This window comes from Candoia aspera, chromosome 1 (assembly GCF_035149785.1).
Source record: "Candoia aspera isolate rCanAsp1 chromosome 1, rCanAsp1.hap2, whole genome shotgun sequence".
NCBI lineage: Eukaryota > Metazoa > Chordata > Lepidosauria > Squamata > Boidae > Candoia > Candoia aspera.
The window spans coordinates 46,806,454-46,831,313 of record NC_086153.1 but is presented as its reverse complement, the minus strand read 5'-3'; the positions used below and the strand labels follow the sequence as shown (position 1 = coordinate 46,831,313).

Here is a 24,860-nt window from a genome sequence, read left to right as displayed (position 1 = left end):
CAGCACCTTAACCGCTACACCAAACTGGAACGAGGGGCCACGCAACACTCACCCTGCGGCCCGGCCTGGCAGCGACGGACGAAAGAACGACACAGCATCACGACAAATCCGGCAGCCGAAAGCCCTGTTCTTATCGCCGCGCGCTGAGCCCGCGGGGGAAAGAACAGCTTCTCCACAAGATCTCCCGCCAGCCCGAAGTCCGCGCCAAATTCATTTCACTACAGCTATTGGCTAGCCTGCCTCAAGAAGTCACACCCCCTCTTTTCCATTGGCTTCTACTATGCCATAGCAAGATGACGCCACGCCCATATGCCTCCATATTCACCTTAAAGAGCCAACCCGTGCTCCATTTTTCGAATTGCGCATGCGTAACAAGTTTCCCACCTCCTAGTCGTTGGAGAGCCGATCTTCAGCGAAGTGTAGTCCGCATGCGTACCAGGAGCTGCGGCGGGAACGCGAGCGCGCAGGCGTCTAAGCGTGGGTGGTCTGCACAAGCGCAGTTAATTATCGCTTCAAACGGGAAGGAGGCAGGATAAGAGCTTTAGTGTTTGTGTAAAACAAAATAAAAAGTAAGAAAGCGTTATTCTCCAATTCGTCAGAGTTCTTGTATAACGGGGAATGGCCTCCGTTTCCAAATCCTTCCTCGCCGATGCCGGCTATGGGGAGCAGGAATTGGATGCCAACTCCGCACTCATGGAACTGGATAAAGGTAAGTCAAAAGAAAAAAAATTCGGTGGCACGATGTGCGCATGCGCGAATAATGTACTACTTGAGCACTTTAAAGGAAGTCCCGCCTCCTCGCTTTGCTGTGGGCGGAGTCGATGGGTTGGGTTAGCTCTGCTGAAGGGTGAAGTTCTTTTAGGTTGGAGCAAGAGTGATTTCTTAAATTTGGTAGCTTTATCCTGTATTTTAAGATGCCACAAGGTTCTTTGTCAGTTTCCTCAACTTAGCCTTCTCCATCACTGCAATTCCCATCATTCCAAGGCAATACCCAGCTTTTCCCAAGGGGTTGAACGTCCTGAGTCATTTAATCATCTCAGCCAGCGACTGTCCTGTGCGGTGAAAGTGACATTAGGTCACAACTGTCTTACTGAGTTTTTGAATTCATAAAACCATAGAGCAGCAGGGGGCTGTTTAGCCAATAAGTCCAATCCCCTCGTTCAGTTAAGGAATTTAGATTAAGACATCCGAGACAGTTGTCTGGCCTCTATCTGAACACATTCATTGAAATGCATAATCAGTTCTACTAACGGCAAAAACTAAGCAGGTGCTGTCTTATTCCAGAGACAGTATATATTTTTTACCAAAGAAGGTGATTACATTCTCCACCCCATCTTTTTCACTAGGGAGCATAAATAGGCAAGATTTGACCACTAGGTTCAGAGTTCCTGCTTGAGGAGCAGGTGGCAGCCTTAATTGGGGGGTGGGAGGTTTGCAAAGATTTTAAACATAAATTATTTTGGATGCAGTGGTTAATTCATCACACCACTCCTTGCCAGCTCTACTTTGGATATATTGATAACGAAGATTGATATATTTTTGACCTTTTTATCTATCGACCAGCTATGGACCAGAAACTTGAATTTATCATTATACAAAGAGTTGTGGATTCTTTGAGCATGGAGAGTAGCAAAAAAGATCATGTTTGGTGTTGGAGGGACAGAGCTACTCCAAATTTGTATAACTGAATTATGGATACACACTCTGTTTCTGTTTATGAGCTGCTTCTTTATAGTCATAACCTCACTCTTAAAAATCTTAAACCTCAGTCTTTAAAATGAAGTAGAACATAAACAGTATACATAGTTTTCTTTCTTTTTTATAATAATTGTATTAAACATTACAATTAAAAAGAAAGCAATACAAACTAAGAAATATAAAAGAATAAAAAGAAAAAATAGAAATGCAGAAAATAAAAAAATGGAAAAGAAATAAAAAATAAGAATATATATAAAGAAATTACTCCCCCCTTTGTCACAAGTATAAACAATAAACAGGATAGTTTTCAAACTTTTAACCCAACCTTTCCATATCTGGTCAGTGCTTATCTGACTGTACTACCCCTATCAGAAATCACTCCATTAGGAGCATCTCACTGTAAGTCTTTCTCCCTCTCCCATTCTCAGGATATACCGGAGCAGCAACATCAGCAGGGGGAAGGGGGGAATCAAAGTCTGCAAGATGACAGGCACGGCACTGTGATTGCTCCATCCCTTTTGATGAGCAGTGATATCATATATATGTATATATATACATATATAGATATGTATATGTATATGTATATATATCATATATATGTATATATATATCTGTTCTCTGTATTCTATCTGCCTCATGGCAGCAATCCAGCTGGAGAAATGCTGAATCTCTGTTTCCGGGCCTCTCTAGGAGCCGCAGAAGGGACTTTGTGGTGCAGTACTTTCCCCAGTGGGGCTTCTCCAATGGGGATTGGGCTGATAACTGTGTCCTGTGCAGGCTCCTTCAGTGAATGAACTGCGTGGTGTGGAATTTTTTAAATAAATGAATTGAGCATATTGCTTTATAAATTTATTGCATGCTCAGATCAGTTGTCCCTCAGACAAATAGTTTTGTATGCTATGCATCATTTTATGGTTCCTTTGTTCCTCTTGTTGATTCTGTAGCCCATTATTATTTGTCATAGGTCTTCGATCTGGCAAGTTGGGAGAACAATGTGAAGCTGTTGTCCGTTTTCCAAGACTCTTTCAGAAATATCCATTCCCAATTTTAATTAATTCAGCATTTTTAAAGCTAGCTGATGTTTTCAGAGTTGGGTAAGTAAATATTTTTTGTTTCTTAATTTTAGTATCCTAGTAACTGCATTGTTTTCTGTTCGACCAGTAATGATCTTATTGCAGGCCCTTTGGAATCAGAATCCTTGGAAGATTAGCTTCTTCCTTTGGAGTCTTGCATACTCAGTAAAATTACCAATGGAGGTCCTGTTCAATGTCTCGTGGACCTCTGTGTTGTTTTTTGAATAGGACCAGGAAGAAGATGTTTGCTACTGAAGAAAGCCCCCTTTTTTATTATGCAGTTTCTTTCTGTTTGGGCATTTGTAATTTTGACTATTTTTAAATATGGTATTTAAATTCTGAAACTGTTTTATTTGATGCACACTCTTTCATTCTGTTTTCTTTCTGCCTTGGAGTTGATAAGGGAAGGAACGGTATAATTATTGTCAATTGAACACATTAAATATCTTTTAAAAAACAGTAACAACTTCCTGAGGCTGTGCGTTCTGAAAGTGACCCAGCAGAGTGAGAAGCACTTGGAAAAGATTCTGAACGTAGATGAATTTGTGAAAAGAATTTTCTCAGTCATTCACAGCAATGATCCAGTTGCTCGAGCGATCACACTAAGGTATGCCTGTTTATCGGGGAAGGACCTGCCCAGAAGCTGCCTTTTTCCCAGTATTGCTAATGTTATAAAGGCTTCATACTGCATTCTTCTGTTTTGTTCTCCAGGATGTTAGGCAGTATGGCTTCCATAATCCCTGAGAGGAAAAATGCGCATCACAGTATTCGCCAAAGCCTTGACTCACATGACAACGTTGAAGTTGAAGCTGCCATTTTTGCTGCAGCTAATTTTTCTGCCCAGTCCAAGTAAGAAGAACACCTTGTGTGTGTTTATTGTTCCCAAGTTTGCAAGCAATTAATCCTTGAAATCTTCATAGGGTTTTACTTACATTACAGTATTTTGGCAATTTTTGCAAAAACATCAGTATCGATTTTGCACCTCTATTTTCCCCTGTATTTTAGAGGAGTGGCAGGGGGAGACTAAGAGATTGTGATATATTGAATATCACCAGTGTTTTGTTTTATAGATTGTTTTGTGATTAAAATATTTTACTGAAAGTTATGCTGCTAATTAAGATTGAGTCACGTATAGGAAAGGGACAAGATGTGAATCAGGAACCTTATGGTTCTGACTGAAATCATATTTATCCTTAGAACTAAAGCCCATTGAATTTTGTGAAACTTATGCCTGACTAGTCAGGAATAGAAATGTCTTGTTAATTTCTTAGCTGTTGCACAACACTAGGTCTTACCTGACATTTAGAGGTGTGCATAGTTCATATTAAGTTTGTACTCTAGAACAAAGAAGGTGTAGTTTTTTTGACCATTGAAAGCCAGTAATACCAACAGTCATTTAACTCTGCTGAAGTGAGAGCAGTACAAATCTTGAAATACAGTACAGTTTTCCTGGGAGCTTGGTAATCTCTCTCCTCCCACACTTGGACTGTTTTAGATTCTTTTGCCACTTGGACTTCTTATCTTTACTCTTATTTATATTATTTATTATTGTAATTTTATACTGTATATTTTATGATCGTTGTTTTAATTGATTATTGTAAACCACCCAGAGTCCCCCGATGGGAGGAGATGGGTGGGGACAAACTGGATAAATAAATAAATAAAATCTCCAACTGTCTTTACCACAGATCAAGGAGAGAAGGGGAGAGAGAGAGAGAATGATGTGATTAAGTAGTCAACTGGTATATTTTTTAAGCCTTAATGTAGGAAGACTACATGCAAAGGCCTAGTTCATGCAACAGTTTGGTATGGTTGGCTTACCATTTTCTTCAGTGCTCTTGGTGTATCCACTGTTTTATGAAAGCAATACAATGATTTTGTTTGTGAAGAAACATACAAACTTTACTCAGATAATTAATATCAGATCTAATAGAGTGTTACAAAGGATAATATCAAGCTGCTAGTGTTTTTACAGTTTATTCTAATTTTTATTCATTAATTTTTCTCCTTCCTGACAGAGATTTTGCAGGAGGAATATGTAACAAAATCAGTGAAATGATTCAAGGTATGTGCCCTTTGGTTTTTGTTCTTGCATATTTGTATCTGTGCCTTAGAGATAGTTTTTAAAAAAGTGCTAATTCTATTATTTAAAACATTTCAGTTTTGAACTAAAATTTTGGAAATGCCTGCTTAATCAAACTTAGTGTGAAGGTTTGCTGGGTAAAAGTTGTTGTCCATTCTAATCATATAACTGAGTTTTCTTTGGATGTAACAGAAAGTACTTCTGCGGTTGTATATTTCAAGGGAACTTCTTATTGTAGATATTATGAGAGGAGAGCTATGCTAGTTTATGGTAACCAAAAATCAGGAATATGACAGTACCTTTTCAGATTAAAAAAATATTAAATTTTAAATAAATTAATAAAACCAATACATTAATTTATTAATTAATAAAATTTTAATGAAATGCGTTAGTCTGAAAAGATTCCTTATGCTTAAAGGAAATCTGTATTGCTAATGCTGTACAAAAAGATGGCAAAAAAGTATAGTTTCTTTCAAGTTGAGATTCTTGGTGACTTTATGGACACATACAAGTAGTTTTCTTGGCCACAATAGAAGTAGTTTGGCATTGCCTTATTCTGGGAAGTCTTTGTAACTTTTCAGTCTACCCTACAACTCATTCAAACACTAACTAGGTCCAACCTTGCTAGTCGCTTGAAATTGGCCAATGTTGACCACAATAGCGAGAGAAAGTTTGTGAACTCTTCAGAACTATAAATCTAAACTATAATCCTGCAGTGTTGTACCTGCAATGTAATCATGGCTTCATCTAAATCCTTTCAACTGGTAGATTCTGGTTAAACAAAGAACATACAAAATAATATACAGTATCATATCTTATTTATCATCTTTATTTGTCTTCACTGAGCCAGCATTTATTGTCTTTACTGGAACAAAATTTTTAGATTTAGTAACTGGTGGCACCTCCTGTAGCATAGTGTTTCAACAAAATGTTTCCTGTACCTGTTGCTCAATCCCAACATCAGCTTGGAGGTATTTTGTGCTGACAAGGACATTGTTGGTCATGGTGTTACTATTGGTAACTGATAGTTCTAAAAGGTTCACAAACCCTTCACATCACTTAGTTGGGCATACAGTAGGAACCCTCTTTTAAAACTGTATTTATTAATGTTTCAAAAGTTAGTTTCATGACATAGAGAAAGGAAGAGATTCTGATATGATTTAGATGCCACAACAAATCAATTATAATGGAAATTAGCTCACACATGCTCACTTTTCCTCCAATATGAGGAAGAAATTGGAGGGAATGTTGTCCATTTTTGATTAAGCACAGCTTCTTGCTTCATCTGAACAAACTGGGTTTAATTTTAAACTCCATAGCATGGCTTATGAAGCTGGCTTCTTTCAATAAATTATAGATAAGATTATCTGTCTGTACCACCACACCAGGGAAAAGTAAATTAGGTGGACAGAATGTTTCTTTGGTCGCTTGTGCCTCATTGCTTCATATCAGTAAAATAATTATTGGATAATCTTTCAGTGGGAATGTGGTAACTTCAGCTTGTATTTAAATGCAAACACAACCTGAGGGCATCCAAGGAGGAGTGCTTTTTTATTTGAATTTCTAGGGTCCATAGAAACTAGAATATTTTGTTTTAACACTAACGTATTTCCTTTTGAATGGCTGAGTCTGCCACCTCATTTCAGACTAGGTGTTTATATTACTCATTATTACTGCTTTATATACTAGAATGTGTATACATAGCGCATTATGCTTGATACAAGCAACGTTGTAGATCATGCCCTTGAAGACCTGTTGTTTCATCCCTGTAGTCCTAATTTCACCAATGTAGAAGGGAGGCAGTGGGTTGAAAAATTGAACTGCATAGTCTTTGTCCTTTAGTTGCAGTCCTGAAATAATAGTACTACCTCTGAATGCCTCTGAATGCCCCATCCCCCAATTTGATAAATATTTACTCAGGAAGCTCCTTTTCTTTAAACATATTAGGTTTAGCCACTCCGGTAGACTTGAAACTGAAGCTGATCCCCATTCTACAGCATATGCACCATGATGCCAGCCTGGCTTCCAGTGCACGTCAGCTACTCCAACAATTGGTGACATCTTATCCATCTACTAAGATGGTCATTGTAACTTTGCACACATTCACCTTGCTTGCTGCCTCCTCTCTGGTTGATATCCCCAAGCAGGTAATGCCATTATTTTTGCTGATTTCTTTTTCCTATTGAAAGCACATAGTTTTTAGATGCACAAATAAGTGAAATTCATTTATCCAGGGTATGTTGAAGAAATTTTATCTATCCTTCCCAACATATGCTTTTAGTCCTCTTTTTTTAATTGCTTGTACTTGCAGTTCTATTAAGAAATCCAGTGAAATGAAATTTCATTTTAAAGTCTTTTTTTACAGATAGAACTCTTACTACAGTACATGAAGAATGATCCAAGAGAGGCTGTAAAGAGACTTGCCATCCAAGATTTAAAACTGCTTGCAAATAAAACTCCACATACTTGGAGCAACGAGAATATTGAGGTATATAAACAGCATCATGTTTTGTAATGGTAGGTGGGAATGACCTTAGGAGACAGGGCAAGGGAATGGTCAGATAAAAGGCAGCTGATCCTGCAGCAGGAATGTGGGTGGGGCAAGAGGCTCGGAAGAGACCCTCCCTAGTTTTGGGGCTGTAAAGGAGACAGGGTGGGAAGTACTTTCAGACTTGCAAGATTCTGTTAATGTAGAGAAGTACTTTCAGACTTGCAAGATTCTGTTAATGTAGCATTACAATAATGTAGAATTAGCTCATCTGGTCATGTTTCTGTCTGGTCTACCTAGTAAGGCTGACATGTTTGCTTTGGAATTGACCAACAAAAGCTGCAGTCCTAAACACTTGCATTGAACAGGAAGACCTATTAAACTAGATTTGATTTACTTCTAAGTGAATACGCATAGAATTGTGTCTGTGAAGGTCTGCTTAACACATCAAGTCAATAGAAATCTTGAAACAGCTGTGTGTCCTTTCATCACATTGTGTTTTGGTTTGCCCTGCTATACAAACATATTCTAGATGTCTTCTTCCTTTTTCCATGTTTGATGTAGGTCTTCTCTTAAAAAGAGAAGTATCTTTTTATTTTTTTGATTCAGGGTGATCCACAGCTAATATTTTATTGTTGTTGAATTAAGCTTCTGATGTCCTGCATGGCACAACTTCAACACCGCTACGGCATATGATGAAACTGAGTTTATTGGATCAGAATTAGCACAATTTTATTTTGGGGGTAAATAAATACAGTTTAAAACCTTGCTGGCATCATCCAAAAATGATACCTTCAGTACATGAGCTCTCTGATTATTTTTTTTCTCAATCATTTTTCTCTGCGCAATGTAATATCTGAGGCATGGGAGGTGTATTATATTTTGTTTCTCATTTATTCAGAGAACCAGTTGTTTATAAACATTAAAAATTTATTTAGCAGTAACAATGGAAGAAATATGGATATAATTTGTTTATGTTTAAAGTTTCAGAATCCATGCTTATTTACAGAATGATAGTCTACTCTTTTCACAATGATCACCAGTATTTTTTCTTTTTCTCTCTCTCTCTCACACACACACACACACACACACACACATATATGAACCATCTCCTGTTCCTTTCCTTTCCCCCCTGTTTTTTATTATTCTAATTGTCCTCTCATTTCACCTATCTCTTTCCAGGTTCTCTTAGCTTTCTGTCCTGTCTCACTTACAAGTAGTCCTCTCGTTTAGTGAATGTTTGCAGTTACAACGGTTATGAAAAAGTAACTTTGTGGCCAATCCTTGCATTTATGACCTTTGTGGGTCTGTAAAGCAAAGGAAAGATGAAATAATATCATAAGCACAGTCATGGTTTCACTTTAGTGACTGCTTCGCCTAATGACTGAGTTGCCAGCCCCAATTGTGATTGCTAAATGAGGACTACCTGTATAAGGAAGTATATTTATTTCTTAGATTTTTAGTCCACTTTTATTTAATACAATTCAAAGCTATATACATAATGCTTACTCCTCCTATTTTTCCTGCAACAACAACTCTGTGAGGAAGGTGGGCTCAGTTAGTGTCCAATTAACACTATTTTAATAGAATGCAAGTACAGGTAGACCTTGCTTAGCGACTGCTTCATTTAGCAACTGTTTGCAGTTACGATGGTAATAAAAAAGTAACTTTACAACCAATCCTTGCATTTACCACCTTCGCAGGTCTGGAAAGCTGAAGTAAGATCGTAAGCACAATCGCGGCTTCACTTAGCAACTGCTTCGCTTAACGACCAAGTTGCTGGTCCCAGTTATGGTAGCTAAATGAGGACTACCTGTAATATACCATTTCATCACTTATATCTTGTAAAGTAGTAGCTCCTCATCATGTTGGTTGTTTCCCTTCTGGCATCACATTCTTCAGGTATAGCTCAATTTTCTGATAACCCAGACTGTTAAGACAGCTAACAACAGCTACAAAAAAGTTTAAATGAATTATTTAAATTATTAATAGTTAAAAATGGCTGTTATCTCCTGGATGGTTTATGAGTTTTTGTTTTATGTCATCAGTAGCTCTGAAATGACTTTTGATTTTCACCTTTTACACTCATAAGTGTGGAATGTACTTTTAATATTTCCAGAGCTCAAGCTGTAAGAACTGTGACTCATGTAACAAAACACAAGAGAACCATAATCGGAAGATGCGGGGGGCGGGAATCCCCAGGTTTGCAGAACTGTAAAAAATTATAGGGAAGACAGTTGAAGTGGCACGTTCCCTGTTAAGCAGTCTGAAGAGTGAGCGCACGAGTTACAGAAAATTGACTCCTGTTGGGGGCAGCAGGAAGGAGAATAGAATGTAATGGAGAATGTATCATGGAGGAGACAAATGGTGTTCGGTTAAAACAGTGAAAAGCAACACTTTATCATGCAGATCCTAATGTGTGCTTTGTAAATTCTGTATGCAAGTGAGAATCAATTCAATTAATAAGAATTATTTGGAATATATAATATGAGCATTCTCAAAACCCATGGATTGAATTTGGTACCCAAGAGAATTATGATTGCACTGAACTATTTTTTAAATGTTTTTTTTTAATCTTCAGGATAAGTTACTCCTCCAGTGACTTTGTGTCCTTGCTGTGGCCATCCAGAACTGCCAGGTTGCCGGCACTTGAAAGTTTTAAGTGCCTGGATAGGCTAGGCATTCTGAGAGATTTTGTTTTGTATACATCGATCGCCACTAACTCCTTCTACTTAAGCTCTCTGAGCAGGCTGAATACAATTTGTGTAGTATATTTAATTATTGCATTTGAAATTGAAACATAGAACCCATTTATTTTTGTTTGTTTGTTTGATTAATGCTCCTGACTAGAGGAAAATACGTAATGTAACCTTTCTCAGTACAACACATTTAGGTGTTGCAAATCATGGATGACTAAAAACATTAGGGCTGGTCTACTAGATATGTATGCTTTATTTGAAAGTGCTGCCTAAGATTCATTTCAGCTAGGCTTGTTCTTCCATAACTTAGCAACCATAGCCAACAGATCTTAGAAGTAAAGTGCAGGGTTTCCTAGCATGCTTTACTGCCCCCCTTTTTTTTCTTTAAAAGTCAATTGTTTAAAATAGTATTTCCCATCATTTATCTATAGAGAGATCCAAGAAGGTTTCATTAGTTTAGAAATCTGTTCCTTAGTCAATATCATTTACTCATGGTTGTTTCTTAATAGAACTTTTTGCCAGCCCGTTGTGTTAAGTCCTTAAGTTTGTTTGTGTTCTCTAACAGAGTGATACTTCTCCAGTAATTTCAATTTTGCAATCAAATGGGCTTCCAAATAGGAAGATGTTGTCAGAACAGGATTACAAATTAGATAACAATTTTTGAAGCAAGCATGCTTGGAACAAAGCTGAAAATCGATTTCTCATGACAATAAATAATGAGGAAGAGGAGCAGGAAGTTATCACTACGTAGATCAGAATCAGTTTTATAAAAAATACATCCATCTGGTACCATCTTCATTTTGATCATTTCAGTAATTCATATTCCTCAGTAATTTTGCCTTTTGGTCACTGTATTGAAGGTTTATTAAGTATTTATAACCCTCTAGCAAAATATCTATAATGTGGTTTGCTGATATAAAACCGAAGGGAAGGGAAGGGAAGGGAAGATATAAAATGAGTGAAAACCTTAAAGCTTCCCATGAGATTTATTTTGGCTGTGGAGGTGAATGTTGCTACAATAATGTAAATTATGCAGCTGATTGTTAAAACATATTGTAAGGCTGTACTTCTGAAGGTCCTGGCAGAATGTGTAAGGCATTATAGGTTATATTGGCTTACTTCCCACTCCAGGATTGGAGAAGGCTGTGGCCTTGTTGCCTCCTTTCTCTTGATCTTCTGAGACCAGTTCTTTCCATTGTTGGAAAAATACAGTACCTGAAAAGACCAGTTGTGTGCAGTGAGAAAGGAAATCTTACCTTACCTTATTTGGAGAATAGGGAGAATAAGATAGAGATATATTCCTTCATTTGGTAAATTGTAGAAATTAGGTCATAATTAGTAATGTACATAAAATGCAGTATTTGAAGTCAGAATATTAGAGTTTATGCTCTGGCATTTGAATGAGCAGAACATGAAAAACCAGCAGCATTTTACAAGAGCTTAGGGATTTTTAAACCTGATTGGTTTTTTTGATGTTGTTTCTAAACCAAGCCTTTTCACTAAATATTCACATAAAATCTGCCAAAAAGCAGCAACCATGGGGTATTTATTTGTGGCTTGCTTTCAACCTATTTATTTCTTCATATGTCTTGGCACAGCTTCACCTATGAGTTCTGTGCTTCTGCAGAGCTCAGATCTGGAAATGGAGGGTTTTGCCGAAAATCCTGAGGCCTGCATGCCAGCCTCTTCCAACCTGCTCCCTGTGCTCCAGATGTGACAGAATGTAGCTTGTAATAGGAGTTGTAATCCAACAGCCCTGGAGGAGACCAGGATGGAGAAGAACACATTATGCCTATCAAAGAAACACACTCATGCTTTCTTGCTCTGTTTACTTGCCTTCCACTACAATGTTGCCTTGCTGTACGGAGTAATTGTAAAAAAAACCCAATTAAAATGTGCATGAAGGGCTTTGATCACCCAGATGCTGTATAACCTAAAAGTATTCTTTAAGGGGGCTAATAAAAATACTTGTCAATAGAGGTACTTCACTGACTGAGCTGTGAATTGTCAGGTGGTAGATATGTATATGTAAGTCATCTAGATTTGAAGCAAAATTTGTTTCCTTTAAACCCATGTTTTTCTTGTCTGTCTTTTAGGCCCTCTGTGAATGTGCTCTTCAAACTCCTTATGACAGCTTGAAACTAGGCATGCTATCTGTGCTTTCTACCCTGTCAGGTACAATAGCCATCAAACAGTACTTCAGCATTGCTCCAGGTACGAATAGATTACATCAGCCTAATTTTGGGGTGCTTTTCTTATTTATGTATTTATGGGATTGACATAGGTGGTGCTTTTAAAAAAAAACCATGCTATTAGTGAGCAGTCCTTTTTCTTGAAAAGTGTTGAAATAGTCCAGCTTATTTTAATCATACTGGAGTGTTTCAGCAATGATCATGACTGAAATTTTCAACTGAGTTTCTGGTTCACTGTTTATTATTAAAAATTGCCACAGTCAACAAGGTACAGAAAAAGCTATGGGTGTATTGAAATATGTTCTTTGGGCAGACCTGTACTTCTTGTACCCTATCAGACAGAATTTTACCAGACAGGCATTCTTAACCAGCTGTTCCCCATAGGTGGTTATCTTTCAATTTATATAAGAGAACAAAAAAATTAACATTCTTCCAATTGCCAGGCATAGGAGAAGACTTCATGCATATGTTCCCATCAGTTATACAGCCAGTCCATAAGCAAGCTATATCCATATTTTAATATTTCTCCAGTTACACCATCCACACTTGCGCCATTAGCTTTTTCTACATTCTCAAAACATGATTTTCTTTTTATCTATTTTTTCTTGGACATTAGTAGTTATAGCATTATTTCCATTCTTCAATGTTCATTATTGTTCCCAAACAAATCTCTAAAATACTTTTTCCAGCATTTCCTCAATTCAGCTTAATGTCAGTAACCTGGAGTAGGTTACCAGCCTTAGTTGTACCCATTCCACATGCATTTGCTGCTAACACTGAGGATTATACCATACCTGTCAGTTTTGTCAGATTTTGGGGAGTATGCCCAAATGCAATCAAAGTCCATCTTTTCCCCAAGTAAGCCATGCTATTTTAAACAAGCTAGGGTTTTTAATCTACAGACTATCCTGCAAGCCACCGTATTACTATCTACATTCCACCGCTTAGGTGGCAGATACAGGTTACTGACACACACTCAGGATGCACATGTATCTATCTCTTACATACAGTACATACAATCATTGTATGCCAGTAATGTTCTTCAAGCACATCAGTGTGCAGAACTCACTTAAGCTCGCTGAAGCCACCTTCACCTCTGACACTACTTAAGTGTTCTGGCATGAGAGATTGAGCTAGATGTAATTCCCAAGTCTTATTTCATCAGAGCGCTGAGAATTATCATGTTCTGAATCCTGACCTAGTTCATGTGAAACTGTATTGATTTCAATGAACTTATCTTTGGGACACTTGGTTGATTTTAAATGAATGCCATTTAAGAGAACTACCAAGTATCATTTTAGCCTTGCAAGCCTGTAAGGCCACAGAGACTGAAAAACAGCTGTTTTTTAGAGATTGAGTAAATCTATTATGTATTCAAGTGATCTAAGCTTAGATAGTTGAGAGGTGGGTTGTGTCCAGAAAACCTGTTTAGTGACTTTTGAAAATGCTTCTGCAATCTTTTCGCATTCATTCTCTGCACTCTGTTAAATAAGGGCAAAATTGTGATTCATGTTGTTCTTGCTGCTTTGGAAGTCACACAGTATTCTTGCTCCTCTGTTGATGAGAGACTCTTTTATAGTTTAGATGTTTCCACCTGCTCACCCCTAGAGATTTGCCAATACTTTCAACATGACCAACGTCTTAATTTTCCCTTTCTCTGAAAACTGCAGGAACAAACCTGCTTCATGTAATTAATGTTACCATGTTGCTTAAAAGTGTCCCTTTCTCACTTAGGAACAGCATCTACTACAGCAAGGTCATCTGATCTAGTCAAGCTAGCCCAGGAAAGCTGCTACCATAATAATCAGAATATTGCAGCACGCGGAGTACGGATTCTGACAAATATAGCTGCTTCTTGTCAAGAAAAAGGTAATTTTAAAAGGTGTGGAAGGAGTGGGGTCTGCAGAGCAGCTTTTGACACTCAATGTAGCAAGTTGTGTTCTCATTTGATAGTGCAGTGTAAATGTTCTTAAGTTCCACTGTAAAAGAAACAAAAGGATGGTGCTGCTTTCCAATTCATAATCAAATCTAATAGTCTTTTTTCATAACACCACTGGCTGGCTGCCAAATAACAGCACACTTAACAGACTAGAATTGATTGTGTGTTGGTAGAAACACATGTCAATAGATACTTCAAGTCTGATAAGAGTAGAATTTATTTGTTTTTGGAGTGATTTTGGCTATGCTCTATTGCTGTGATAAGAGGAACTCTATATTCCAGGGCAAAGCCTTAATATAAACAATTGTGGTAACTGTTATCTTGCACAGTCATGAGTATCATAGTGACTTAAGTGATTAGTATTTAAAGAATAAGGAATAATAATCTCTCTCTCTCCCCTAGAACTTTTGCCATTGGAGCAAGATGCAGTCTTTGGCCTTGAATCCCTTCTTGTTCTTTGTAGCCAAGAGAACAGTTCATCCCCTGAAGCAACCTTAAAGGTAAATCCTAAATTTTTTTCATCTTGTCCCCCATACTAATTTATGTAAGAGCATTTTAGGGTTTAGATGTTTTTCCTGTTTGTATTATTATTATTATTGTTGTTGTTGTTTGTTATTTTAATAGTTATTTGTTATTTTAGATGTTGTCTTTGTGATTTGTTTAAACAACACTACTATGATCACTGTTCACAGTCAGAAGGGACGTACACGCCCAAGCCATCATAGAATGTGCTTAGAAAATGCCAGGATTCAGGTACTCAGCAAGTGAAGACCACTACAATATTCTGTATTTGGGGCTGTCCTGGATTACACAAAAGCTGCAGCTAGTGAGCAAGCAATGACACTATTTTTGGAACAAAATTTGGAAACTGCATTTATTCCCAATATGCTTCCAGATAAAAATTCAATTTATGGCTTTTTGATAGTAGAGTGCATTTCCCATTGTACAGGCTGGCCCAAGCATTAGGATCTTCAAATGAAGCTCTTTTTCAGGTCTTGCTAATGGGAGTAACATGCTGTGTGGAGCACCACAGAGAACCTTGCTAGTGGTGATGCTCTGGTTGGTGCCGATGTTAATTTTAGCTTGGTGCCAAGAAGTGTTCTGGCTCTTTATCCAAGTTCTTGGGTCTTATAGTTTGACATCAGTGTACATTCTGTTTATATGGAATTGCAGAATCTGTGATTTTGAAGTTGTTGTGTTTTTATTGTGTTATTACCCTCTCTGGCTTGTTTTGCGTATTGTGCCCTGCCCAAGTTATATGTATGTTAATTAGTACAAATCAGTATAAGAATTTAAGTTCTGCATGGAAAGCCGTAGAGGGGCTCAGGGAGGATTTGACTGGTGAATTGTCTATGTGTCCTGTGCAAAGGAGGAAACCAAAGAAAACCCACCAGATACGAATAAACCAGGGCATATCATTTAATAAGCTCTGCCCATGAAGTAGCCTCCAGATCAGGCCTGCTTCTAGCCCAAGTAACAAAAAGATGCAAGCTGCCAACCTATTTTGGAACTTTGACAGGCTAAGACAATATTTCAGTAGCACTTTTGAGTTCCTTTCATCACAGCATTTGCCTTACCATGCTATATAATCAAGAGCTGATGGCAGGTAGACAGATAAATGAGAAGGCCATAATTTAATGTTCATCTGCTTTAGGCACTGAATGCAATGATTATGTCAGGTTCTCTGCTTTGGCTATACATAATCTCAGTCCGGCACATATAAAAATGGAGTAGATAGAGAAAGGAACAGAGTTGGGATTTGTAATTTTTTAAGAGGCGACTTCTTTAGGCCAGTGGGTGTGTTATAGGAATTTTCACAAAACTGATGTTAGGGATAAGAGGGGATTTCCTCCATGGCTGCCATGGTGGGCATGACAAAATATCAATTCAGTAGAAAGCTCCCCTCCCACCTCCACTTTTTCTCAATGCTTTGAGTTTACTGTTGCATTTTTTTCTAAACAAGTGGTCACACTTCTAAACAAAACACTAAACAATAGACACCCATCTTCTCCCCCTCAAGAATAACTAGGACATCTCTGTGCCCCTGAGATGCCAGAAACTGGTGTAATAAATGTGCTGACTTCACATTTATTTATTTTTAAAATGTGAAAGAATCTTTTTTAAAAAATAAAAATTAGATGGGAAAGGTGGTTTGTGCATGCCCAAGGAGGTGTCTACAGAGGCATTCCTACCTATTATTGGTATCTACAGAGACATTGCTATCTATTATACCAATTATTAGAAGTAGATTCTTCTAATCACCTTTTGACTAGCCAGAAGAGGAAAAGGGGGATAGCAATTTGTAGTTATTAACATAACACTAAACTCTGGTTTAAAATTAGACCCAAATTGATATGTTGATTCACAAATACCAGCTACCAGGAATTAACAAGCAGTTTGCTCCAGATTATTTTGTGAGTTATAAAAATTATGATGTGGTAGAAAGCATAACTTTCATGAATCTCTGTTGCATGATCTTTTATTTAGAAGCTTTGATTTGGCAAAAGTCTTCTGTACTTTCTGCAGCTTTCTTTGTATAATGAATATTGTGACCAAAATTGTGTGCCATGAATACTGAAGAAGAGCCATTTTGTTTTCATGCAGATAGCGCTCACTTGTATGGTGAAGCTGGCCAAGAGTCGCCCACACCTGAGCCAATCCATTGTGGAGTCCTTGTTGACGCAGCTGCATAGTGCTCAGGATGGTGCTAGGATTCTCATGTGCCATTGCTTGGCAGCCATTGCCATGCAGTTACCTGTCTTAGGAGACGGAATGCTGGGAGACCTAATGGATCTCTATAAAGTGATTGGATGTTCTGCTTCCAATAAACAACAAGAGCTTTTGGTAAGAAACTCTGATTCAGAATAGTTTTTCTGGAAAACTGGTGAACCTGTTTGGATTCAGACTGAATAAATGTTTAATGAACATTCAGCAGAACTACTTGCTTCCTGACAGTGCATGTAACCTTTAAGTTGTTGTATTGATAAATGGAGTGGAAAGCATGACATCTTTATAAAATTGCTGTCTTTTACCACCTCTTTTCCATGACTGGGTTGTTTCCATCCTCCAGCTCTCCCAAATGAAGAAAATTGAGAGATCTTTGCTGATGAAAACACTTAGTGATGCCACACATCTATAGATCAGCCAATGATTCCTACAAACCAAGAGCTTCAAAAGCACAACCTCTGTTTCCAAACCTAATAGGCATGAGGAATCTAGGGCTTTTTAGATACAACTTCCAGCAGATCCATTCAGAGAAACTGAAGGATACAGGGAGTTTTAACTTAGGACTATCTGGAGAGCTACCAACCCTTACCAGTTGAGTTGAGGGGCTAACAGCCAAGAATTGCTTTGCCAGCCTGTTTTGTGCTGAACTTTCCAGAAGACATCCCACTTGGTCAGTAAACAAAATATAGGAGATGTATTGGCTGTTTAAATTAATGAATGATATCACTGGATGCTGTGGTATGCCATGAAGTAAGTAAGATGACTGAAAAAGCTACATTATTTGTATAGTGACAACAGATTGGAGATTTTGTGATGGAATCAAACCAAACCAAACTAAACCAAACCAAAAGGTCCTGCAGCATTAAGAGGTGCATAATTAAAAAAGATACAGTATAAGAAAAAAGAGAATAATGGGGGAGAGAGCAGTAGATGAAGAGAAGGAATATCATCACACAAAGGTTGCCTACAGCCCCTGAGTCTCCTTTTTGTATTTTGAGAACCCTTCCTTTGACAATGATTAGTGAAAAGTGAAAGCATATTTTCCTGCATTTTAGAGGTGGAAAACAGATGAAATCTATAGTGCAATCCCTAGAAGAAGTAAATCATCACTGGAAAACAACTGAGACATACATACCCCAGCCCTGCCAACATATGTCCATTGGAGTTGAGCAGCTAATACATTCAAATAAATAAATAAAAATGTGATGTGGCCCCACCCATTTTGCAGCACTCCTCTATCCCCCTCCCATATTGGGTAGCCTTGGCCATTGGAAGATTGCCTGTGCCTGCAGTCAAGAGCAAAGTAAAGCCCAGGAAGAGAGAACCAATGTAAGAATATCAATCTGAGAAAGTACTGTATAAGAGAAGAAAATAACCTTGAGACTGTTTTTGCAAATGGAAAAAGAAATACTGTAATCAGGAAAATGGTTAAAATAAAAATAATATCCTGCAGTGCATTTTAAAATGAAGGTAACAAAGTGTTACCCATGTAGAAAACGAGAGTTAAGTGAACTTTCTCACTGAGCCAACGATGGAAATATAAAGGTCTGTTTCAGTATAACTTTTTGCGAAGATGAGCAGCAGTATTACTGTTCCCGATCCTTGTTCTGTCCAGTAGATGGCACTTATTTTACATGGTTGGCGGGGCTGGCCTTAGCAAATGTAGTGGAAAATGTGAGAACTTCACACTGGTGCTGACTCTTCCATCTCTTCTCAACATGCTGTAGACCCTGACTTAAAAATATACACATTTTTGTTACAGGTTTCTTTATAACTGATTTTATTCCTTGGGTCCTGTATTATTTGGAAATTTTTACCTCAGTGGTTAGCTTAAGAATAAGTCAGGTTATAATGTGCAGCATGTGGAAAATGAAAATAGGGTGCAAAGAATGTTACTTTACTGGATGAACAGATAACAAATGATAAATGTGGTTCATTATATACAAAGTAAAGGGGTGCACATTTGGTACGGACAGTCCTACCTTGGGATCACAAGAGACTGTTCAGTTAAATAGTTGCCCTAATATATGACAGCTGTAAAGAGGGGAAGTTTTATGCTAGAGTCATTTGGGGAAAATAGTAATAAGTTTGTCAGTATTATGATTTTATTCAGATTTGTGCTTGACTACATTTTGAAAATTATACAGGGCACTGTATTTCAAAAAATATACAGTAGAATTGAAAACCAGTGTAGATAAGAACAGCCAAAATGGTGATGGGAGTGAAACAAACAGTTTCTCTACAAGAAAAGGTTAGAGTTCAGAATTGAAAGAAAAGGATGAACCTCTTTAAATGATGCATAGAGAAAGATTGTGTTCATATGCTGCACTAAGATCTAGCACGGTTTACTCATTTTGGCTTAGTTTATGTATGAGGCCAATATAGTGCATTCAGATATCATGGTTTAGGCTGATGTCAGCATGCTGGTCATGCAGGCTAGTATTGTAAGTATCCCTGTCATTAAGGGTCTGTTTTCCCTTTCTCTACTTTGTCCCCTCTTCTGCAGTGAACAAATGCTTTTTGGCACTGCTTCATCTATGGTAGAAAAATTGTGGTTTGCATATATCATAGTTTCTCTGAAAATGAGGATTGCCTATCACAGAAGTACTAGTAGGTATGGAAGGAGGGAAGCACGTGAGCCTGATAGTCAGATTAGCAATGCTCATCCAGTTCAGCATTCTTTGCGTGGGTTACTGTTCATTCAGCCTTGTGCTTTTGATTTTTTCCTGATTAGGTCTCTCTTGCTACTGTGATATTTGTTGCCAGTCAAAAGACGTTATCTTCTGAAGTGAAAACTGTTATCAAGCAACAGCTTGAAAATGTCTCAAATGGATGGACAGCTTATAGGATAGCCAGGCAAGCATCGAGAATGGTATGTGGTCCATAGTTATAAATCAGATTTTTAATAGACTAAACTTTTTTTGTTTTTTCTTTTATATGCTTTATAGCTAAACTTTTTAAAATTCTGCTTTTAGAGCAAGTCATGTAGAGCAAGTCATATGGTGCCCCACTCTTTTAATGTAAGGTAGCTGCATTTTTGATGAACTGGGGTCCCTTGTTTCATTTTAAAAAAGGATTTAAAATAAAGTTAAAATATGTAAAATAATTTATATGAAGTAAATCCTCCTTTCCTCCAGTGGGTGGTACTTAGTGGGCTAACAAATAAATAATACAATGTAATTAAAAACACAATAAACACACTTTAAATATTTGATAAAAACAACAGAAGCGCTGTGCACATTCTCAGTTTCATCAGTTAAAACCCACTTATGTGTCAGAGACCTGCTTAAACAGAATTTGTCTGCTGAAGACAAAGTGGCCTGAAAGAGACTTGGTAGAGAATTTCAGAGCCTGGGAGCAGCTACTGCATGGAGCAATTCTGTCTCACATTCCCATCAGACATACCTCTAATGATGGCAGCCCAAAGCAAGTCAAGGCAAGTCTGTATAGGAGAATGATTTTTTTTTTAAGACAGCCACGTCCCATGTTTTGTAACATTTTACAAATCATAATAATTTTGGCTGGAAACAAATTGGTCATTAGTGGAATTTATCTGACAGGAAAATCATGAACTCCCTGGAACTAGTGTGAGGCAGTAATGTGAGGAGAGCATCTGAACCTACTAAAGTTTCTAAATAGTTTCCAGAGGCAGTCTCATGTAGGTAGTCTAGCTCAGTGTTTCTCAACCTTGGCAACTTTAAGACAGGTGGACTTCGACGCCCAGAGTTCCCCAGCCAGCATGGGAGTTAAAGTCCACCCGTCTTAAAGTTGCCAAGGTTGAGAAACACCGGTCTAGCTGTTATCCACCTGAAATGTAACTAAGGCATGTGCCCTTATGGCCAAATTTGACATATCCTAGAAAAGCAAATTTGGCACTCTAAATTTTCCTTGGGGAGATGCCCTCTTGACCTCTGCTGAAATCTTAGCATTCAGATTCAATGCTGGGTTCAGGAGCACTTCCAAACTGAAGACAGTCTTCAAGGGAGAATGTAAGCCTCATTCAGCACTGTTGTGCTGCCTCATTTTCTTTTTAAGCAGTTAGAAGCTATTCTGTCTTAAATGTGCCAAATTAAATTCTGGCAACAAATGCCAGTTAGGCAAAATTCCTTTTCTTGGCAAATCAAGATATTTTCATGAAACTTAGGTGGTGTTACTGAGAGCACAGTGCAGTATCGTGTATATGCTGTTTGGGCAGCTGTTGATTGGAATATATATATACTGAGCAGGGGCACTATTACAGCATGGAAGAGAAGATTGCCAGCAAGTTTGATTATACTCAGGTTATGTATTACAAGGCTGTGGAGATCGTCAGAATTTTATTTCAGATGCATCTTTATTACTATCTCACCATATGTTTAAGTACAGGGCATCTTCTGCTGCCTCCCTGTGAGTTGCATCTGTTTTCTTTTGCCCTCTGTAGGGTAATCATGGCATGGCCAGAGAGCTTTATCAAAGCCTGCTGACTCAGGTAGCTTCAGAACACTTCTACTTCTGGCTGAACAGTCTGAAGGAGTTCTCCCATGCAGAGCAGTGCCTAACCGGGCTGCAAGAGGATGATTATAGCTCTGCCCTTTCTTGCATTGCTGAGTCACTAAAATCTTATCACAAAGGCATAGCATCTTTAACGGTCAGTGTGCTTTTTTTTCTCTTGCGGAGCTGTATGTCAAAGTAACAGACTTTTTCATTTGTTCTGTTTTGAGCCATAGTCTTCAGTGTCCTTGGAAAAACCAATAGAGGGTTTATATCTCATGGTTCAGAAAAAGGTATGGTTGGAGCTGTGGTTTCACCCTTGATTCAGTGTGCTCTTATTTAGGAGATGGGGATTCCATGGTTTCCTAGACTTCTGGTAGGCCTAGACCTAGATAGGTGCTCCCATAAGCTTCCTCCTTTTCTGAAAAAGACCCAGATACAGTTAGTGGGGCAATCCACATTGCATGTGAAAATCTTGTTTGATATATCTTCTTCTCTGCTCCTGCAGCCCTCCTTTTTATCCCCAGTCCAAAACGTGGCCAAGCTAGGAAGCCCGATAGCCTGTTTGGAGACTGTAATCTATGCCTGGATCATTTGAAGGCCAGATACATCTACTGTTTAAAAAAGATCAGAAAAAAACTGCAACCTTGGAACCCTAGGCAATAAAATGCTTTATTTATGCAGAAGTGAACTCAGTGGTGTGTCCTTCATTGAATTAGCAGTGTGGGCAATGTGGAAGTGAGGAATGTTACTCTGGCAATAGCTTCATTTATTGTGTAGCTAGTTTACTCCCACAGTAATTTCAGCCATAAAATACTGTTGTGTGAGAATGTAGGTGTGAGCACTCCATGAATTGCTTTGATGCATGCATTAATTTTTCTCCAAGAGTGAGTACGGAGGAGGCAGAGTTTGAACACTAATGATTTTGACTGCAATTTGAGCAGTCTTTGATTCCTGGTATAATCAGCCAAGTGCCAAAGTTCCCTTCTGCAAAGAGAGACCCTTCTCCCATATGTTTCTCTTCTTTTTAATTAATTAAAATATGGCTTTTGCAGGAGTAGAACTACGTTCCACATTCCTGAAGCATTCAAAAAGAGAGATTAAACTTGCCTGCTGCATATATTATAAGAAGGCAGAGGATTTGCAACTGAATTATATTTTGCTGGCATAAATAGCCCATTTTAGAAATGCTGTATTTGCTGCATAATCTTGAGATGGGTTAGGAAGCTAAGATGAGGAAAAGGAATGAAGTTGGGTTTTAAAATTTCTTTACTCTAAAGCTTCATTCATAAAGTGACTCATAAGCCATTTTAGTGTAAATGAGAACATTGATCTTGAATTAGAGAACCCTGAGTTCAAAGTCTCACTTACCTCTAAGTTTGGCCTATTATTTGCTTCCCAGGTTTACTCTGATGTTAAAATGTGATATTCCTATTTTACTGTGCTCTTAGTTTCCTGAAGGAAAAATGAAGTACAGATGTGATGATTAAATATACAAATGCATCTTTGTAGATGCAAACATTAGAATTTCCTTCTGAGCTTTTACAAAAGGGGTAATTGTAGGACATAGAGATTGTCCATACTTATTCTGCAGATTTTCTGGATATAGAAATTGTGTCTTCAAAGCTAGTCGCTTGGTATGATACAAAGAAAAGGATGGGTAAAAGACTTATGTACCAGTTTTGCTAAATTCCTGCAGTCTTGTGTTGTACAATGTGACCATGGGCATTTCTGACCCCAGAACAAGGCAGTTTGTCAACTCAGCCAAGCGGAAATAAAAGTTTATATAGAGCAGAAAATGTATTTAATTGCTTAATGTTATGAACATGTACCAATTTGAATAGAAAACTCATAATATATGAACATTGAGGAATTTACAAATGTCTATGCCTCAGGATGATCCTTTATTAACCTAGTAATAGCTTCTTATTTGATGAAGCTGTAAAAATGTGGCCATATAATTTATTCATCTCACTGGGCAAACATTTGTTTGGTTATTTTGAGTGTCTTTGGCTCTGCCCTTCGAGAAGATATAAAAAAACTGGGCAAATAAAGCCTTGTAATCAGCATCAACAGAGCTATAGGAAAGATCTCATTGTGAAAATGCTATGGCTGCAAAAAGCACATGATCTGTATGCCTATATGTTCTTCACAAGTGCCCTCTTGGCATCTTCTCTCCCTCCTTGTGTACCATTTCCTTTATCCTGCCTCCTTTAATTTGAATTCAAAGGATAATTCAAGAATCGGATTAAGTATTTGGAGCTTAACAGTATTATAAAACTGCAGTATCTTAACATATTTCACAACAGTAGGACAATAGTCCATTGTAGCATCCTGTCCTTGAAATCTTACATTCACTGATAGCTGGTTTCTTACTGAAAAACACAACCACTGTTTCCTCCCTCCTCTTCTCTTCTGGAGGTGATTTAATTGGTTCAGTGAGGTAGGTGAAATGTTTGAAGATACTGCAGTAGGTCACCATGATCAGAGCATTGTGTAAGTCCTACAAAGGAAGCATCCAAATGATATTTGTTTGGTAATCTATATGTTTTAGGTATTTGTTTGGTAATCTATTTTAGGTATTTTAGGTATGTGTTTGGTAATCTGTAATCCACCCCCCAGTGCAAATTGCAGCAACCTCAAACATAAGCAGAAGCAACCATCTGCACATTCATTTGTGTAAGTGGTTTGCTGCTTTTAATAAATAATCCCATACTATCTAGACAAGCTCTTCTTTTCCCTTTGGAGTATCATTTCCAACCATTTGCTTGATTGTTATTTATTAACTTGCTTACTTTTGACTCAGATTATCAGCCTCCAAGTTATGCCTGTACCTTATTGTTATTTTTTTTCCTCCCAGGCTGCCAGCACACCACTTAATCCTTTGAGCTTTCAGTGTGGGTTTGTTAAACTACGGATTGACCTTCTCCAGGCTTTCTCTCAGCTCATTTGCACCTGTAATAGTCTGAAGACTAGTCCTCCACCTGCCATTGCCACAACAATTGCTATGGCTTCAGGCAGTGATCTCCAGCGATGTGGACGTATTTCCAACCAGGCAAGTATCCTAGTCTCCCTGTGTTGTCATTGTGTGAATATACTTCTTTATCATGATCTCTGTAATTACTCACATGGGTTATACATCTGTGCAGAGCCCCCTTTGAACCTTCTAGAGAGTCTAGAGAATTGCAGGTAGTCCTCGTTTAGTGACTGTTCACAGTTACAACAGTGATGAAAAAGTAACTTTACGACCTATCCTTGCACTTACAACCTTCACAGGTCTGTAAAGCAAAGGAAAGCAGAAGTAAGATCACAAGCACAGTTGCAGTTTCACTTAGCGATCGCTTCACTGGCAACCAAGTTGCCGCTCCCAATTGTGGTTGCTAAATTGTGGTCACTAGGACTACCTATGTTTGGTGGTAGCTCCACCCCAACATGGATCACATTACTAGCCATAGTTCTTGCTAAACCTCTTAAATTTATTTTAGGCCACA

The 24,860-nt window shown here is 38.0% G+C and overlaps 2 protein-coding genes across 2 annotated transcripts in view; one reads left to right on the top strand and one right to left on the bottom strand.

Moving 5' to 3' along the window:
- Nucleotides 1–180, bottom strand: part of DTL (denticleless E3 ubiquitin protein ligase homolog) — a 49,032-nt gene extending 48,852 nt beyond the window's left edge. Inside the window, exon 1 of the mRNA XM_063303223.1 lies at nt 53–180. Coding sequence (XP_063159293.1) covers nt 53–98 — 46 coding nt within the window. The 5' untranslated portion in view covers nt 99–180. The remainder of the gene's footprint in view (nt 1–52) is intronic.
- Nucleotides 181–517: 337 nt separating this feature from the next.
- INTS7 (integrator complex subunit 7) overlaps nt 518–24,860 on the top strand; it is a 43,579-nt gene continuing 19,236 nt past the window's right edge. The window contains exons 1-14 of the mRNA XM_063303361.1: nt 518–709; nt 2,663–2,792; nt 3,232–3,378; nt 3,483–3,620; nt 4,790–4,836; nt 6,802–7,001; nt 7,220–7,342; nt 12,138–12,255; nt 13,968–14,102; nt 14,575–14,672; nt 16,777–17,016; nt 19,634–19,771; nt 21,320–21,526; nt 24,230–24,424. Coding sequence (XP_063159431.1) covers nt 619–709; nt 2,663–2,792; nt 3,232–3,378; nt 3,483–3,620; nt 4,790–4,836; nt 6,802–7,001; nt 7,220–7,342; nt 12,138–12,255; nt 13,968–14,102; nt 14,575–14,672; nt 16,777–17,016; nt 19,634–19,771; nt 21,320–21,526; nt 24,230–24,424 — 2,007 coding nt within the window. The 5' untranslated portion in view covers nt 518–618. The remainder of the gene's footprint in view (nt 710–2,662; nt 2,793–3,231; nt 3,379–3,482; nt 3,621–4,789; nt 4,837–6,801; nt 7,002–7,219; nt 7,343–12,137; nt 12,256–13,967; nt 14,103–14,574; nt 14,673–16,776; nt 17,017–19,633; nt 19,772–21,319; nt 21,527–24,229; nt 24,425–24,860) is intronic.